Source organism: Ranitomeya imitator, chromosome 1 (genome assembly GCF_032444005.1).
Source record: "Ranitomeya imitator isolate aRanImi1 chromosome 1, aRanImi1.pri, whole genome shotgun sequence".
NCBI classification, from domain to species: domain Eukaryota; kingdom Metazoa; phylum Chordata; class Amphibia; order Anura; family Dendrobatidae; genus Ranitomeya; species Ranitomeya imitator.
In genome coordinates, this window is record NC_091282.1 from 1,098,009,120 (window position 1) to 1,098,027,353 (window position 18,234).

The 18,234-nt window shown below is 40.5% G+C and overlaps 1 protein-coding gene across 3 annotated transcripts in view; it reads left to right on the plus strand.

Moving 5' to 3' along the window:
• TENM3 (teneurin transmembrane protein 3) overlaps positions 1 to 18,234 on the plus strand; it is a 736,855-nt gene that overhangs the window by 388,657 nt on the left and 329,964 nt on the right. For all 3 annotated transcript variants that reach the window (XM_069744268.1, XM_069744269.1, XM_069744270.1), the window contains exons 7-8: positions 5,443 to 5,657; positions 17,018 to 17,228. In XM_069744268.1, the coding sequence (XP_069600369.1) occupies positions 5,443 to 5,657; positions 17,018 to 17,228 (426 nt within the window). The remainder of the gene's footprint in view (positions 1 to 5,442; positions 5,658 to 17,017; positions 17,229 to 18,234) is intronic.

Consider the following 18,234-nt stretch of genomic DNA (forward strand, 5'->3'; position numbering starts at 1 on the left):
GACTTTTTTGCAAGTTCCACCTTTGAGAGATAGTTATCCTACAGTATAAGTTATTGTTCAATCAGGGTTGTCCACTACTGGATGATCCTTGAATGATGTTGTCCACAACTAGATAATCCCTTTACAATGTACCCTACATGCTGATTGAAATAAAAAACATAGACTTACCTACTGGATCAATGCTCGTCCACAGCTCTGAATCCTGTGCCCCCAGCAATTTTGTGACACTGTGTATGTTACGTGACACTGCAGCCTGCAGGCTGCAAACAGTGTCTTAGGATTACAGGGGGACACATGACTCAAAGCCGGGGAGCTGCACTGATCCAGGAGGTATGTGCTCCTTTTCTGTTTTAATCCTCACTTTGGGTACATTGAAAAGGGGGTGGACCATTAATGGAAACCTTTAGAAATTGTTGCAGCATAATCAGGGATGAATACAAAGCCTGAAAGTAGTCTACAGAAGGTTTAGGGTGCCCTCATCAGTAGAGCATATTCTGGTTGAATGAGCTCTTCACCAATGAAGGGCAAGAACCTCAGTAACAGGCTTTGTATAGAAGACTTTGCAGCTTAGGATTTATCTATTGACATACTGTATAGGGTAGCTACTAGTGATGAGCGAGTGTGCTCGTTACTCGAAATTTCCGAGGATGCTCGGGTACTCTCAGAGTATCTTGGGCGTGCTCGTTGCTCGTAGATTATGTTTGAGTCCCCGCAGCTGCATGATTTGCGGCTGTTAGCCTGAATATATGTGGGGAAACAAACATAATTTACGAGCATGCCCAAGATACTCTGAGAGTACCCGAGCATGCTTGGAAAACTCAAGTAACGAGCATACTCGCTCATCACTAGTAGCTACCTGTCCTAGGTGGTACTTGCAATATAGTTTATTTCATTTTGGGAAACAGCTAATTTGCATACTTTTCTCTCCATACCCAGCTGATCAGTTCAGTGGGATTGTGCATTCTACTATGAAGATGGCTCTATATCTGAGCTAAAGCTTCATAAGTTGTTTCCATTCTTTTTCATATAAAGGGTTAACCCCCTTGTATCGCCCTCTCCAAAGTTGATATAATATTGTATCACTTAAAAGAATATCGATTCACTTCCTTTTACCAGAAGGTCTCCAGTTACCTGCAGGTTGCTGCGTCTGACAGAATCTCAGCCGTGTGAAGTTATGTCGTGTGGTTATTTGCACACAAACATGTAATATGTTACCTGAAATCATTCCGTAGCGCTCATGTTACATCCAAGGTTATGTCATGGGGTGATGGCACGCTATTGATTGTCTATATATATATTTCACCTTGCTGGGTGACTTACTGATTAGAGAGACACATTTCGCAGTCTGCTCTCCTCCAGACCCCAGCGAATTTCCTTAATGGTTTCCTCTGCACATTAGCAATGGATGTACCTGGCCAAATTATTCTGCATAAATGTGGCATATGTGTCAGTGTTTGAACAAGTGATGATAGCGGCAGAAATGAACTCTCTGCTCACAGTCTGCTATTACAAGCATTGAAATGATATCAGCAGCGCGTTATGTGGCATACCCTACAGTATGACTCCTGAATTCTAAGCAGTTTTATATTCCACTGTCAGTAATATAGACGAATGCACATTAATCGCAGAATGGAAATGCATGGGCTTCATAAGCAAATTCCACATCTTGGAGATGGCCTCTTAGGCACTAGAGTCTTCATGCAACTTCTACCTCAGCACCTTCTAATGCAGTGATCTCCAACCTTTCTTACCTTGAGAGGCACATTGAGTTGTGAGAGAGGGTTGCGAGCCAAATCCAGAATCACCCCCTTCCCCGGATTGAGACGTCCTGCTCTTCCCCCCTCACAGTAATGTTACCCAGGCCAGAACTACCATTACTGAGATAATGACGGGTAAAGGAGGTATTGGTTGCATCTGTGTTACATCTAGGGGTTCCCACCTCACCCATTCAGTATTCTCACATAGAGTACTCCCACCATACTATCACATCCATTTTCAGCGTCTCATCTGCCTGCTATCTTATCTCCAGTTTACTATACTTAGTTTATTGCTCCATCCTTAAGGCCAGTATATGCAAACCCAGATCTGTTCTTTGGCACGATTGCTTTTAAAAGTCAGGTCAGTTTTAGCATTTAGTGAACCTAGCAAAAAAGCCAAACAAAAAACAAGTGTGGGATTGCACTTTTTTTCTAATTTCACCGCACTTGGATTTTTTTCCCGATTTCTAGTACACGACATGGTAAAACCATTGGTGTCATTCAAAAGTACAACTCGTCCTGCAAAAAATAAGCCCTCACATGGCCATAATGACAGAAAAATAAAACAGTTATGGCTCTGGGAAGGAGGGGAGCCACGAAAAATGAAAAAGCAAAACTGAAAAAAGCTCCGGGGTTAAGGGGTTAATACTAGAGATACAAATGTCCCGATTTGGTACACCTTGAAATGGGGGTACCTTTTACACTTTTTTTTTATCAAAGTAATGTTAACTAAGTACCTATGCTATTTACATGTACTATAACTATTTAATTTCTACAGGGTATTTTGTTTTTTCTTGGATTTTATGCTATTTAACTGAAATTTCAACTACAGTAAGTACGGAAAGTATTCAAACCCCTTTACATTTTTCACTCTTTGTTTCATTGCAGCCATTTGGTAAATTTAAAAAAAGATCATTTTTGTATTATTAATGTACACTCTGCACCCCATCTTGACTGAAACAGAACTGTAGAAATTTTTGCATGTTTATTAAAAAAGAAAAACTTAAATATCACATAGTCATAAGTAGGGTTGAGCTGAACGGGTCGGCCACTATCAAAAGTCGCCGACTTTTGGCAAAGTCGGGTTTCATGAAACCCGACCCGACCCCTGTGTGGGGTCGGCCATGAAGTCGGTGATCTTCTGAATGTGTTATCGGAATTCCGATCCCGATTTCCGATATGTTTGCAATATCGGAAATCGGTATTTAATGTAAAAATATAATGTATTTAATGTAAATACGGTATTTAATGTAAAATAAAGAATTAAAATAAAAAATATCGCTATACTTACCCTCTGACGCGCCCTGGTACTAACCGGGAAACTTCCTTCCTTCGAATCAGCGCTTCCAGGACCTTGCGTGACATCGCGGTAACGTCGCGGCTTGTGATTGATCGCGCGGCCGCCCATGTGACCGCTCGCGCGACCAATCACAAACCGCGACGTCACCGTGACGTCACGCAAGGTCCTGCATGCGCTGATTCGAAGGAAGGAAGGCTGCCGGAAAGAAGCAGGGTGCGTCCAAGGGTGAGTATATACCTAATAGGAATATACTCACCCTCGGACGCGCCCTGCTTCTTTCCGGCAGCCTTCCTTCCTAAGAATCAGCGCTTGCAGGACCTTGCGTGACGTCGCGGTGACGTCGTGGCTTGTGATTGGTCGTGCGGCCGCCCATGTGACCGCTCCCGCGACCAATCACAAGCCGCGACGTCACCGCGACGTCACGCAAGGTCCTGCAAGCGCTGATTCGAAGGAAGGAAGGTTCCCGGTTAGTACCAGGGCGCGTCAGAGGGTAAGTATAGCAATATTTTTTATTTTAATTCTTTATTTTACACTTAAATATGCATCTCAGGGCCTGAAGGAGAGTTTCCGCTCCTTCAGACCCTGGGAACCATTGGAAACCCAATGCACTGCATTGGGTTTCGAGTTTCGGCCGACCCCGACCCCGACTTTTTTATAGGATCGGCCGATTTCACTCGACCCGACTTTTGAAAAAGTCGGGTTTCGTGAAACCCGACCCGATCCTATAAAAGTAAAGGTCGTTCAACCCTAGTCATAAGTATTCTGACCCTTTGCTCAGACACTCATATGTAAGTCACATGCTGTCCATTTCCTTGTGATCCTCCTTGAGACCTTGAGATGGTCCTACTGCTACATTGGAGTCCAGCTGTGTTTAATTAAACTGATAGGACTTGATTTGGAAAAGCACACATCTGTATATATAAGACCTCACAGCTCACAGTGCATGTCAGACCAAATGAGAATCATGAGGTCAAAGGAACTGGCCAAGGAGCTCAGAGACAGAATTGTGGCAAGGCACAGATCTGGCCAAGGTTACAACAGAATTTCTGCAATAACCACGGTTCCTAAGAGCACAGTGGCCTCCATAATCCTTAAATGAAAGAAGTTTGGGACCACCAGAAGTCTTCCTAGACCTGGCTTCCAGCCAAACTGAGCAATCAGGAGAAGAGCCTTGGTGAGAGAGGTAAAGAAGAACCCCAAGATCACTGTGGCTGAGCTCCAGAGATGCAGTAGGGAGATGAGAGAAAGTTCCACAAAGTCAACTATCACTGTAGTCCTCCAATAGTCGGGCCTTTATGTCAGAGTGGACCGACGGAAGCCGTTCCTCAGTGCAAGACATATGAAAGCCTGCATAGAGTTTGTTACAAAACACATGACGCACTCCCAGACTATGAGAAATACGATTCTCTGGTCTGATGAGATGAAGATACACCTTTTTGGTGATAATTCTAAGTGGTATGTGTGGAGAAAACCAGGCACTGCTCATCACCTGCCCAAAACAATCCCAACAGTAAAACATGGTGGTGGCTGCATCATGTCATGGGGGTGTTTTTCAGCTGCAGGGACAGGACGACTGGTTCTCATTGAATGAAATGTGAATGCAGCGAAGTACAGAGATATTATGGATGAAAACCTCTTCCAGAGTGCTGTGGACCTCAGACTTGGCCGAAGGTTCACCTTCCAACAAGACAATGAAACTAAGCACACAGCTAAAATAAAGGAGTGGCTTCAGAACAACTCTCTGATCATTCTTGACTGGCCCAGCCAGAGCCCTGACCTAAACCCAATTGAGCATCTCTGGAGAGACCTGAAAATGGCCGTACACCAACGTTCACCATCCAAACTGACGGAACTGGAGAGAATCTGCAAGGAAGAATTGCAGAGGATCCCCAAATCCAGGTGTTTAAAATTTGTTGCATCATTCCCAAGAAGACTCATGGCTGTACTAGCTCAAAAGGTGCTTCTACTCAATACTGAGCAAAGGGTCTGAATACTTATGACCATGTGATATTTCAGTTTTTCTTTTTTAATAAATTTGGAAAAATGTCTACATTTCTGTTTTTTCCATCAAGATGGGGTGCAGAGTGTACATTAATGAGAAAAAATGAACTTTTTTGAATTTACCAAATGGCTGCAATGAAAGAGTAATAAATTTAAAGGGGTCTGAATACTTTCTGTACCCATTGTATATCTGCATGTCAATGGCATTTCTGGAGGTGACAGGTTCCCTTTATGTCTCGAGTTCTGCAATGGAATACTGACTATATCTCTTTCCATAAAAGTGTTAGTGGCAGGTTGCACCATATTGTAATAAGACATAATACCAAACATTCTTTGCGTTAAATTGGGTAAGTGTCTATACTGAGAAATATTATTTTCTTTTAGGGAAATCTGGTGGCCTTGGACAGGAAAACAATACAATTGACTCCGGAGAGCTAGATGTTGGCCGGAGAGCGGTTCAAGAGATTCCTCCTGGAGTATTTTGGAGATCGCAACTTTCCATTGATCAGCCACAATTCCTAAAGTTTAATATTACCCTTCAGAAAGATGCACTCATTGGAGTATATGGGAGGAAAGGATTACCTCCATCGCACACTCAGGTAATGCGGACATTTCCTTATTTTTGCTCCCTCTTAATCACGACCCTGAAGATGCTGCTTTTCCATTGCATGTCTGACATCACGCTGCGTGCTGCTCCATCTAACACATGTGTGAACAGGAGGCTGACGGTATGTCAGTCTGTGCTGTGGAATGATAGGATACCTCCTCAGCTAAGACAAGTTTATTTTTCTACTACATGCAAATTAAAATGGAAGATTAGGGCTGGTAAACAGGCACCATCTGCACTACTAGCGAGGAGTTATAGCACAGAGACGTTTTGTTTGCAGATTTTCTCCCAGTTTTGAGCTTATATAATTGTTTCCGTAGCTTTTCCGATTTCTCTATGTGTGTACTGACTCAAAGGAAAGAGAAATAAGAGTAATTGTTGTGTGTGCACAAACACGTTGCATTAGAGGCTGATGTCCCAGCTACTGATGATGTCACTATCCCATTGGATGACATCACTAACGGGCTAAAACTGATTTATGAAAGTATGAATAACACTTAGAGGGAAGCAAAGGGGAATTTAAAAGGGGATCTGTCCCCAGATTTCACAATTCAGAACACCTGTTTTATTAAATAAGTCTTTTAGACCTGAGGAAGTTGATATACTTACTTTGAAAATCCATAATCAGAATGGCTATATAATTCTTTTTGGAAGATTTCCTTCTAGGTGCTAAAATGAGCATTTTAGTTCAGTGAAATACACATTATACTATTATACAGTCATTGTGACATGAAATTCCAATGTGAGTACGTCAGCCTCATCAGATCTAAGATATCTACTTTATTATGTGTGCAGTTTTTGTATTGTGAAAACTGGTGACAAATCCACTTTAAGGGGGTTGTCCAGGACTGAATATAGGTAAGATATATAAAATCAGTGGGCTCCCACACCCAGCACCCCCATCGATCATCTGAGCATTGTTACGCAAACAAAACTAAGTGATGTCCTGGGCTGATGTGATTCACCCAATAAATCCCTTAGGGTACCGTCACACAGTGGCACTTTTGTCGCTACGACGGTACGATTCGTGACGTTCCAGCGATATTCATACGATATCGCTGTGTCTGACACGCAGCAGCGATCAGGGATCCTGCTGAGAATCGTACGTCGTAGCAGATCGTTTGGAACTTTCTTTCGTCGCTGGATCTCCCGCTGTCATCGCTGGATCGGTGTGTGTGACGCCGATCTAGCGATGCGTTCGCTTGTAACCAGGGTAAACATCGGGTTACTAAGCGCAGGGCCACGCTTAGTAAACCGATGTTTACCCTGGTTACCAGCGTAAATGTAAAAAAAAAAAACAGTACATACTTACATTCCGGTGTCTGTCCCTTGCCGTCTGCTTCCCGCACTCACTGACTGCCGGCCGTAAAGTGAAAGCACAGCACAGCGGTGAGGTCACCGCTGTGCTGTGCTTTCACTTTACGGCCGGCAGTCAGTGAGTGCGGGAAGCAGACGGCAAGGGACAGACACCGGAATGTAAGTATGTACTGTTTTTTTTTTTTTACATTTACGCTGGTAACCAGGGTAAACATCGGTTTACTAAGCGCGGCCCTGCGCTTAGTAACCCGATGTTTACCCTGGTTACCCGGGGACCTCGGCATCGTTGGTCACTGGAGAGCTGTCTGTGTGACAGCTCTCCAGCGACCACACTACGACTTACCAACGATCACGGCCAGGTCGTATCGCTGGTCGTGATCGTTGGTAAATCGTATAGTGTGACGGTACCCCTAGTTCCGTCTGCTGCCGGAGTAATTTTCAGCTAATCGATGGGGGTGCTGGGAGTTGGACCCCCACCAATTTCATATTGATAACCCATTCTGCGGATAGGTCATTAACAGTTCAGCCCTTGACCACTCCAAAGCAGAGTTTCCACCCAAATATCTCTCTCGTCAGCTGACACGGTCATTTCTGATGCCCACGTGTCCTTACGTGAAATATATGACAAATATACATCGCTTTCCCCAGAACTGTGCCCACTTAATAGTGAAATATTGATGAAGCGACCAATCCTCAGTCTTCTATTCTGAATGAGGCATTATCATCCTGTGATGGACACTGAAATATTATCTGGCAACGAAGATTATTTATAGAGTTGTCATTTAGCAAAGATGGGAGATACTGATAAATGGGATTAGATGATATTTTTCTCCTGACAGCAGCAGTGTATGAGTTCTACATTACAGTCGCGGTAGAAAGTGAATATCTGTGCATGCCGACAGATATTCGGTTGTACTGGTATTTGTCACTTTTCTGTATTTGACAAATGAAAATAATGCTGGTGTATAGCAGCAGAGAATGGAAGGGTTTGTCTATGTAGGGATAACCTTGTCTTACATTGCGACACACACAGGAGAAGTTTGCTGCCTAAAACCATGCGTAAATGCTGCATTTCTTTCATTGTTGCTTATTTTTTGTTCAGTAAATCTGCTGATTTTAACAGTTCAAGCAAAGTGGATATAATTTCATGGAAACTCATACCCACTGTGTCAGCTTATCCTTGTATACTGCAATTTTATCAGAAGCCAAGCAAACCTTTATTGTTTCCTTTATATATGGGAAAGTAAAAGTGTGACGTGCACAATGACAGTGCTCTCTATCCCTGGCACAGATCAATAGTAATAAGCCAGCAACTGAACACCTCGTAAGACGCATACCCGGATTGCAGAAACCAGCGCCGCACACAAATTACATCACTTGCGGGGGCATCACTGGTACTTGTATTCTGTTGCCAGTGAGAGAGCACACTGTCATTGTGCACATTGCACAGTAACAGAGCAGAGCTAGACCCTGAAATGATGGTCACCGATGATGATTCGTTTCCGGTAGGGGGCAGGGCTGCAGCAGTGGCTACAGCCTCTGTCCCCTGATCATGCTTTATTTAAGTATCCCAGCATGCACTGGCATTCTCAAACAAAGTGTCATCAAGAAGGAAGTTGTAAAAAAAAAAATTAGAGTAGTTTGGGAAGGATACAGAATTTTTCATTAACCTGTATTAGAAAATAGTTTAGATTATGACATTAAAAAGATAGACATTTAGAATGAAAACTTTTTTGTATTTCAGACCATTCCTTTAACGAGAACCTCTCACCTTTCTTAACATGTGTGTTTTAATATTCACCATATTATATCAACTCTGGAACCTCTATCGTTACTATTTTATTCCTCTTGGAAATTTTATTGTGGATGGTTTATTGGTTATTTTATTCCTCTTTCATTCCTCTTTTATTCCTCTTGGAAATTTAGGAATACAATTCCAATGGGCGTGGCCACTTGAAGGTGTGTCCATACACAATCTAATACCGTCAGCACTGATTGGACAGCGTAAAGACACACCCCCAATACGGGTAACAATTAGACGCTAAATTATTTCGGCATTTCAGAGAGGAATAAAATTATGATGCAGAGTTATAAGAAAGGAGACCCCAGAATTGCCATTTTATGAAGAATACAGGTATTTATTAAAACAACATGTCAGGACAGGGGACGGTTCCTCTTTAAATCCAACTACTCAGAATCCAATGTGGTTGAATTTCTATGCCGAGTAGAATTCAGCTGAGTAGTTTTACTAGTAATCCCGGCAGCCGGCACCCAGGAGAATGACCTACTGAATAAGATGGGGTCAATTGCTTTTACACATAATAGCATCATTTGCACACATGACTGCTTGCTCATTTTGCATTATATGGGATAGCTACGGCTTCAGTAGATTTCTTGAATAATAAAGTGTAAACGACAGTATAACACATACATGCAGAAATTAATTAATGGCTGCTAGCTTTGTCCATGCAAGAGAAAAAAAACAAGTCCTCCATGACAATAGCTTTCCGACTTCTTTAGAGGAATCACATATACATCAGACAGGAATAATTGACACTGCTTGTCCATTTCAAGCCAATCAATGCGAGACTGGAAGTCTTTTGTGACACTTGCTAAAATGTCAGGTTCATTGCAACACGAGGATCAATATGTTTATTTAAAGAGACTTTTGGAAATAACAAAGGACTTTGATGGCTTAAAGCAAAATTAAATGAAGGAGAAGATACTTCCTTTATATTTGCTGAATGTGATGGATTTGTTTCATTAATGGGAAAAAAAATGCTTTAAAAGACGAGTCAATCCAGATCACCTCCTCCCAACCTCATCATGTATCGGAATGACAGACCACCAGATGACTGCAGAGTGCTGACCAAGTGGGCGTCTTCCTCTTATTTTTTTATTCCATTCATAGCGGAACAGCTCACCGTGTTTTGATCCCCTTGCATGTCTATATTGGCGACAAAGTCACTAATTCCAAGTCACCTTCTGAAGGAAATACTGATTTTCCTTAGCAAAAAGATAGGCAGGGTCAGTCGTATAAAAAACGGGGCCCTGAATTCTTTTGTGGCTTAAAATGAATGTACTATCAGAAAATGTCATTTTTTTAATTAAGGTTTTAGTAGTGAAGATTTGTTAAAAAATATTTAGATTTTTTTTAATTTTCCATTTCAAAATCTTTAAAAAAAGTAAAGAAAAAGCAAAAAATATCCATAAACTATTAAACAGAAATCTTGTAATTTCCACCTTAGCCATTAGGCTTAATATTACACTTCCTGTTCTTATTAGCAGCCACTTAGACATAAAAGTAATAATTAGCTCTGACCCTAACGATTTGTGCAGAAGTGTTTACGGCTCTGATTTGGGCAAACGTCATTGTGAAGGGTGCGGGGAGCTCTGTGACATCACCTAAAGTGAATATTGGATCTGAGTTGTATATAGAGATGTTACCTTTCATTTTATTCCTGTCTGTGATGATAATGAGACTGCTGAAAAGTCTTCTGTACAGAACAGGGGATAACAGCCTAATATGGGGCTTAGTGGTCAGGGTGAAAATTGCAAGAATGCTGATTTTTAATATAGATTGTAATATGGAAAAATTGAAATAAATGTTATAAAAATGTTTCAAAAATACATTTAAATTAAAAAACAGTTTTAAACATTGTCTTCGTGACCCTTTCCATTTACAAACCTGTACATATAAAATAATGAGAACCATCCATTGCCTAAATAACACTTCCCGACAATACTCAGACAATAATACCGTATAATCTTCTCATAGCCAAATAAAACTGCTATACAGTGTATAAATGATAATTATCTCACATAATACTGGATATACAGCCAACTTACATTAGGGCAGTGGAGAAAAATTACTGCCTAGCTTTCTTTCTGTTCTTTTGCACAACTTTCAATGTAAGCGAGCACGTTGCAGACTGCTGAAGCTGACAGTAGGGTGAGATGGTTTTGCTCTCAGGAATCTCCTGCTAAAAACAGCCTGAAAAGGTAGGAAGGTTTCAGGGAACCATTCATGGTTAAAAAATATCCAAACAGCATATCTGTTATAATGTATGCCACAAAATCAATGCAGGGTGAGTTATAACTTGGTGTCAGATACCCAGGGAAAAGCATCTGGAGACTGATCTGTTCGGGCCTTTTTGAACCTCATCAGCACAGAGCACGTGTGATATAAGCTAGATATAAGGTGAGTGTGTCTAGTGTGAAACAAGCTATAGAGCTACAGTTGACATTTATAAGACCTAAGACATTTTCATGGTGGCATCAGCTGTAGATTGATTTTGGAAAAATCTGCGAGTGATGTTTTAAATTATTTCTTGAAGTTCTGGCTGCAGGTGGAAAGCTCTGTTTAGACGCTCCGGGCATTATCACAATAGCCTGAAACAATTCAGATATCTGCTGTGATGACGTGTGCCACAACCGAATTTCAATTTTACACTTGAATCCAAAATAATAAGAACGAATTTCATGACAGAGGGGGAAAATCGAAGAACCCCTCGAGCTCATACTTTTAACAACTCCATTAGCAGCCCATTATGAGCATACGTATCTTAGGTTATAAGTGTTTCATTTTGATGGACTTTTTTTTTTTTTCCAAATGAGCAAATTGCATGAGCACACAGTATAGACCTTTTCAAGTGTAAATGAAAAAAAGGCCCAGCCGACTTACCCTGCGGTGATCCATTACCGTCATCGATTTCAAAAACACATTTTAAGTTGTTTGCCATGTGAAATCCGTGCGGCCATTGTCTGTGCTGAGTAAATAGTCCACTTGACCTGTTTCGCAGAAAGGCCTATGAGCCTGTCGTGTTTTGTCAGGGAGGGAGCATTGGCTTTAATGGAGCATTATCACATCTCGGTATTTTTTTTCCCCCAATTTCAGCCTCTTGTTCCTTACACCCAAGCCTAAATGCATCATGCCTGAGGTTTCCTTTTCCATTCCTTTCCTCCCTAGGACTTGACAGAATGGATTTGAGGTTTCTATGTAGTTCATTTCGCACAATACATAGACGAATGACAACATGGAAGCTCGGTTACAGAAAGCAATAGGCATAGAAACAGAATAGTATATTATTGCTTTGGACGGTGATCCTTAAAGTTAATGGTTAGTGATTTTGTGCTATGAAGCCTGCATATTACCTGACAAATATTCGAGGAAAAAAGTTCTTGTTCTCATTCCATCAGGAATATGACGGTAATGTGTATCCGCCTCATCAGTCGGAGATGCTGGTAGAACAGTTCTTGCTTTCTTTAACCCTTATCTTAGCAGCAGACTGAGTATTACCTGATATTTCAGGATTTGGGGAACCTTATGGTTAAGAATAAGCTGGCCAGAGGCCAATATACCGGTTTTATATATATTTTGTTTACTAAATAACCCATAGAATATTGTGTAATCTAATGATTTATTACCATTAAAAATAATAATTTGGATAAAATAGACATCTCTGTTCTGAAACTCTAAAGATTAGCCATAATTATTATGAACACAGATATATTGTATAAAAGTTGATCTAACAGAACAGATTTAAAGGGAACCTCTTATATGATAAAATGCAGATATGGGGTTAATCTGCATGTTAATAATGTTCTGAACCTTCTTGGCGCCCCGTTGCTGGGAAAAAATGCACTTTACTCCACCCGTCAGCCTCAGTCTTTCAGTAATAAGGGTGGACCTGCTTCAGTCACCAGTAAGTACGTACTAGTGATCGGCAGCTGTAACTGTGCCCTGCACTGACTGACAGCCAGCTCAGCATTAGAATCGGCTGACAGTCAATGTCGGGGACAGGGTTACAGCCACTGCTCACTGTATACTGACCGGTGACTGAAGCTCCGCCATCACACCCCTATGACTTAAAGCTTGAGGCTTTTGGGAGTACCGGCATCGGTCAGTTCCAGAACACTATTAACCTGCAGATTAACACTTTGTCTATAGGATAATAGCATTTCTTTACATGATTAGTTCCCTTCAAATAGAAAAGTCAAGGTACTGTTTCCAATAACATAGATATTTCCAATAACATAGATTTATGTGCAACTAATCACTCAGTAAAGAACCTGCAGTCACATGTATAAGATGTTATGCATGATAAATAGGACTATTTGAATATCAAATACGTTTGTTACCAAAGTACTACAGAATGAACTTGCAGAGTAACTCATTTTTTTATTTATATTATTATTGATCTCTGAGTTTTAAATCTTTGTAATATACTCCATTACCTTATTTTGCTACCTTCTCTCCATCACCATGCTGAAAGTGCTGTTTTAACTGCCTAGTTACGGTAATTCCTTTTTTGCGAGCTGCGTTACACTGCTGTTCTAGTAAGAATCTCTACTCATACATTTTATACAAGCACTCTCCATGTGAGCTTCTCTGTTCCCCTCCCCCGCGCACAAACAGTAACAGTGACAGTATTTGTATATAGTGTTTTAGTACAGATTTTTGCTAGAGCAGCAGATCAAAGGAACTTGTAAAACAACATGAACAAACAGCACTTTCATAATAGTGCTTGAGAGAGAAGGAAGCAAAATAAAATAATGCAGTATATTGCAAAGATTCATAACAAATCAATAATGAAATAATAAAGTTTAGTTGCACTATAACCATGGGGTATAATTGGCATCAAGTAAGCTAAGCAGCAGCACTCAATATCAAGCAGCAGCTACATTCTAAGGTGTATAGAAAGAGACAATAATATGTGAGCCAAGTATAATATTGTCCATCTTTACATACCTTATAATGCTTAATTTTGTATATGAATGCAAGGTAAGCAAATAACTAGATTAATAAATAGGAGGGATGGTCTTAAAATGTCTCTGGACCAACCCCAATAAGTTGTAATTATAGATATAGAGTTATAATTGCATAGTATTATGTTCGTATGGTTCTGGAAGATTATATCTGACTACCAGGAGAGGTCAGTAAGGATGGCTCTCTATCCTGGCCTTAGTGAAGCAGCGCTGCCCACATTATCATTTATCTTCCTCTGGATTAAAGGGAAATGTAGAAATTGATGGATGTGTCTTTTTTTGTACAATGTTGTAATTATGTATACCTTTGGCTTTTAAACACTCAGTCTAATATATTGGACAATAGGGCAAAATGCAATTATAGCAAGCAGGAACAATCAGTATGTGGAGCACTGAAGTGGTCCCATGGGCTACAAGAGCAACTTCGGGGAATGGTTTGACCCCCAAGTGGTTTTTCTTGTCTAGTTCTGGATTCTGCCAGCCACAGTTATCTATATACATTATATTAAGTCCTAAATAGTGATGAGAGAACATGTTCCGATGTTATCCGAGCATGCTCGTGTGCTAACTGAGTGTCTTCAGCATGCTCGAAAAGTATGCCTGAGTCCCCGTGGCTGTATGTCTCGCGAATGTTTGACAGCCACAACACATTCAGGGGTCACCTATTTGTTAGACAATCCCTGCACGTGTTGCTGCTGTCGAACAGCCGCGAGACATACAGCCACGGGGACTCGAACATACTTTTCGAGAATGCCAAAGACACTTGGGTAGCACACGAGCATACTCGGATAACGCCATATCTGAACACGTTCTCTCATCACTAGTCCTAAACCTTTCAAGTAATCTATATGACAAATTTAGACAATATTACTTGGCAATTTTTTTTCAGAAAAACGTGGCTTTTATAAGTTAATTCAATTTCCTATATCTTCTCAAAAAACCATAAAACTTGAGGCAATTGTGAGCCTTCTGGCACTTAATTGTTGGGAAGTTTAGTGGGGATGACTGATGCTGGCAGTGAGCGGTACCCCTGCTGTTATTTTAGCCAGCCTAAATTGCTGCAGAACATTCCCTGGGAGAAGTTGAAGGGCTAAAAACCCAGACAAGCGAATGAATCTTCCAAAAATCTGGGGAACTCCAGTTCTTTTCTGCATTGCTTTTATGAAATCCATGGGTTACATCTAGTTAACGGTGAGTTTTCTCGCTGCAAGGCCCTGGATATATTTCTATTTGCACAATGTACCTATCCTGCAGTTTCTCACCATGGAGAAGATTACAAATGATAGTTAATGTTCACAAAGCAAATAGATCCAGCAGGGTGGACGCATGTGAAGCCACCACGGCTGATTAACGGCAAGGTCTTTAGATTATGTTTTTGTTTTCAGTAGACGAATGTGTATAGAATAAGAGCTTCAACAGGAAAGAAAGTATTAAGTGACAGGACACAATTCGCAATGCCAGCCAGAAATAACAAAGGTGAGGGACAGGCCACAGCCAGACAGTCGCATATTAAAATGTACAAAGAACATTACCAGACACCAATTCCAGGCAAATGTCCTTGTCAGACCCATATTCCACCTGTTTTTTTCCTCCTCTCAATCTGAGCCTGTGAACTTGGGAGGATCACTGCTACGTGGAAACCTTAATTCTTGTTTTATGAGGTCACTTTTATTCCAACAAGGCCATTAGAGAGCGAGGATACTGAATGTGTGGGCGAAAGGTTATATACAGTTTACAAACTGTTTTACCACTCTCCAGAATAATTTAGGGGGGACTTTTTTTTATTGGTATTTTTTTTAATTTATTTATAGCGCCAACATATTCTTCAGCGCTGTACACATCAGCCCAGTCCCTATTGGGGCACATGATCTAAATTTTAAAATAAATCTATCACTTTTTGATGTGTGGAGGAAATAAACACAAACACGGCGGTAAATAAAAACTACAATGCAAAGGTTAGCATCCTATTCCATGTTAGTAAACCAGTCACTAATAGGAAATATTTTGTAGATTGTGACATAACTGTTTCCAGGCTCTTGTTTCCCAAATCTATAATATGGCTGGATTTATACTATGCAATTTATGGCGAAAAAAAAGAACGCTAATCGTTTGTGTGTCGATTGATGGTTGCGTTATAGCCTGTTTGAACAGGTCAACTGCGATTATGAGGCTCAGAGAATGACCAGTAATGGATCGTTCTGTGCAAAGAGGCTGACATTGCTCTTGTTAGCATAAATCCTGGTTACACAGGACAATGTGCTGTCAAGAACTATATTTTTTAAGCAACCTTAAAAAATCATTTTGCAGAATGAATTAGCATTTTCTTTGTTCTTCAGATGAATGGCAGCCTGTTTCCACCACACGATTATCCATAACAAGCATTGTTCCCAATGCCCCCTATATCAGCAACTCGATATTTAATAATTAGATAGTAGAATTGAAATTCAATAATAAATACGCATGCTCGTGACTATATTAGTAATCTTTTTTTTTTTCATGTGATGGTGCAATCGGATACCCATAGAAGAAATTACACCTATATGACCATACATCAACAGCACCAATAATATTTTGTTTTTGCGGTGGACAGGAATTGGCAAGATATATCATTATACTGCTTGTAGCCGCACATCACTATTATTGCAGCTTGTGACAAGTTTTATTGATAATAAAATGTGCAGCTCATTTTTATTTGACTTGTACATTTCAGAATTTAGCTACAAAGTACGACCATGATAGTTCATAAGATAAAGGAGATACTTGGCGGCGTGGCCTAAAGGCAGCCGAACACATTAGACTCGTTGATGTTAATGGACAATTCCAAAAATAATGTAGGATTTTTTCTGGAAAGTTAGCAGCAAATGATTATTTTATTCAGCCTGTATTGAAATTAGATAGTTGTCTGTATATGGTACACAAATAATTGTCTGTGAAAGTTCAACCCACAGGGAATGAGTGTAGGCATGAGCATTCCTACTTATTGTACAATATTTCATTTCCTGCTTTAATGATTATACATCTCAGCGTAGTTCATCATGAATGGCCACTTTGTACAACCATGATAGACAATGTAATCTGAAATGTGCATGACCACGTTGGCAGGACAATTGTTCATCAGACCAACTTTCCTTTAATGTTTGTTTAATCATCAACCAAGTACCCCGAGCACAAGGGTTTACATTCACACTATATAATTCAGAATTGGACAGCAAATGGTGTTGGGATGGACTTGATTCACCCTGATTTATTTCCATTGCATGTTTCCAGTATGATTTTGTGGAACTCCTGGAAGGAAGCAGATTAATTTCAAGAGAAAAACGCAACCTGCTGGAGTCTGAGAAGACAGGACGCATCCCCAGATCTGTCAGCATTCATGAAGCTGGCTTCATCCAGTATCTGAACTCTGGGATCTGGCATATTGCATTTTATAATGATGGCAAGAACTCTGAGCCAGTATCCTTCAACACAATTGTAATTGGTAAGTAGCTGCATTGCTTTAGTGGCTAGCTTGTTTTTATGCATTTTTATTCCGTAATTTGGAATAGAAATGTTGACCGGGAAATTATGTTTTTACCAGATAGTATGTTGTTTTATTCTATGATTATAGTGATATATATATATATATATATATATATATATATATACAGGTCCTTCTCAAAAAATTATTATTTACCATAATGTAATGATTACAATTAAACTTTCATATATTATAGATTCATTATCCACCAACTGAAATGTGTCAGGTCTTTTATTGTTTTAATACTGATGATTTTGGCATACAACTCCTGATAACCCAAAAAACCTGTCTCAATAAATTAGCATATCAAGAAAAGGTTCTCTAAACGACCTATTACCCTAATCTTCTGAATCAACTAATTAACTCTAAACACATGCAAAAGATACCTGAGGCTTATATAAACTCCCTGCCGGGTTCATTACTCAAAACCCCCATCATGGGTAAGACTAGCGACCTGACAGATGTCAAGAAGGCCATCATTGACACCCTCAAGCAAGAGGGTAAGACCCAGAAAGAAATTTCTCAACAAATAGGCTGTTCCCAGAGTGCTGTATCAAGGCACCTCAATGGTAAGTCTGTTGGAAGGAAACAATGTGGCAGAAAACGCTGTACAACGAGAAGAGGAGACCGGACCCTGAGGAAGATTGTGGAGAAGAACTGATTCCAGACCTTGGGGAACCTGAGGAAGCAGTGGACTGAGTCTGGTGTGGAAACATCCAGAGCCACCGTGCACAGGCGTGTGCAGGAAATGGGCTACAGGTGCCGCATTCCCCAGGTAAAGCCACTTTTGAACCATAAACAGCGGCAGAGGCGCCTGACCTGGGCTACAGAGAAGCAGCACTGGACTGTTGCTAAGTGGTCCCAAGTACTTTTTTCTGATGAAAGCAAATTTTGCATGTCATTCGGAAATCAAGGTGCCAGAGTCTGGAGGAAGACTTGGGAGAAGGAAATGCCAAAATGCCTGAAG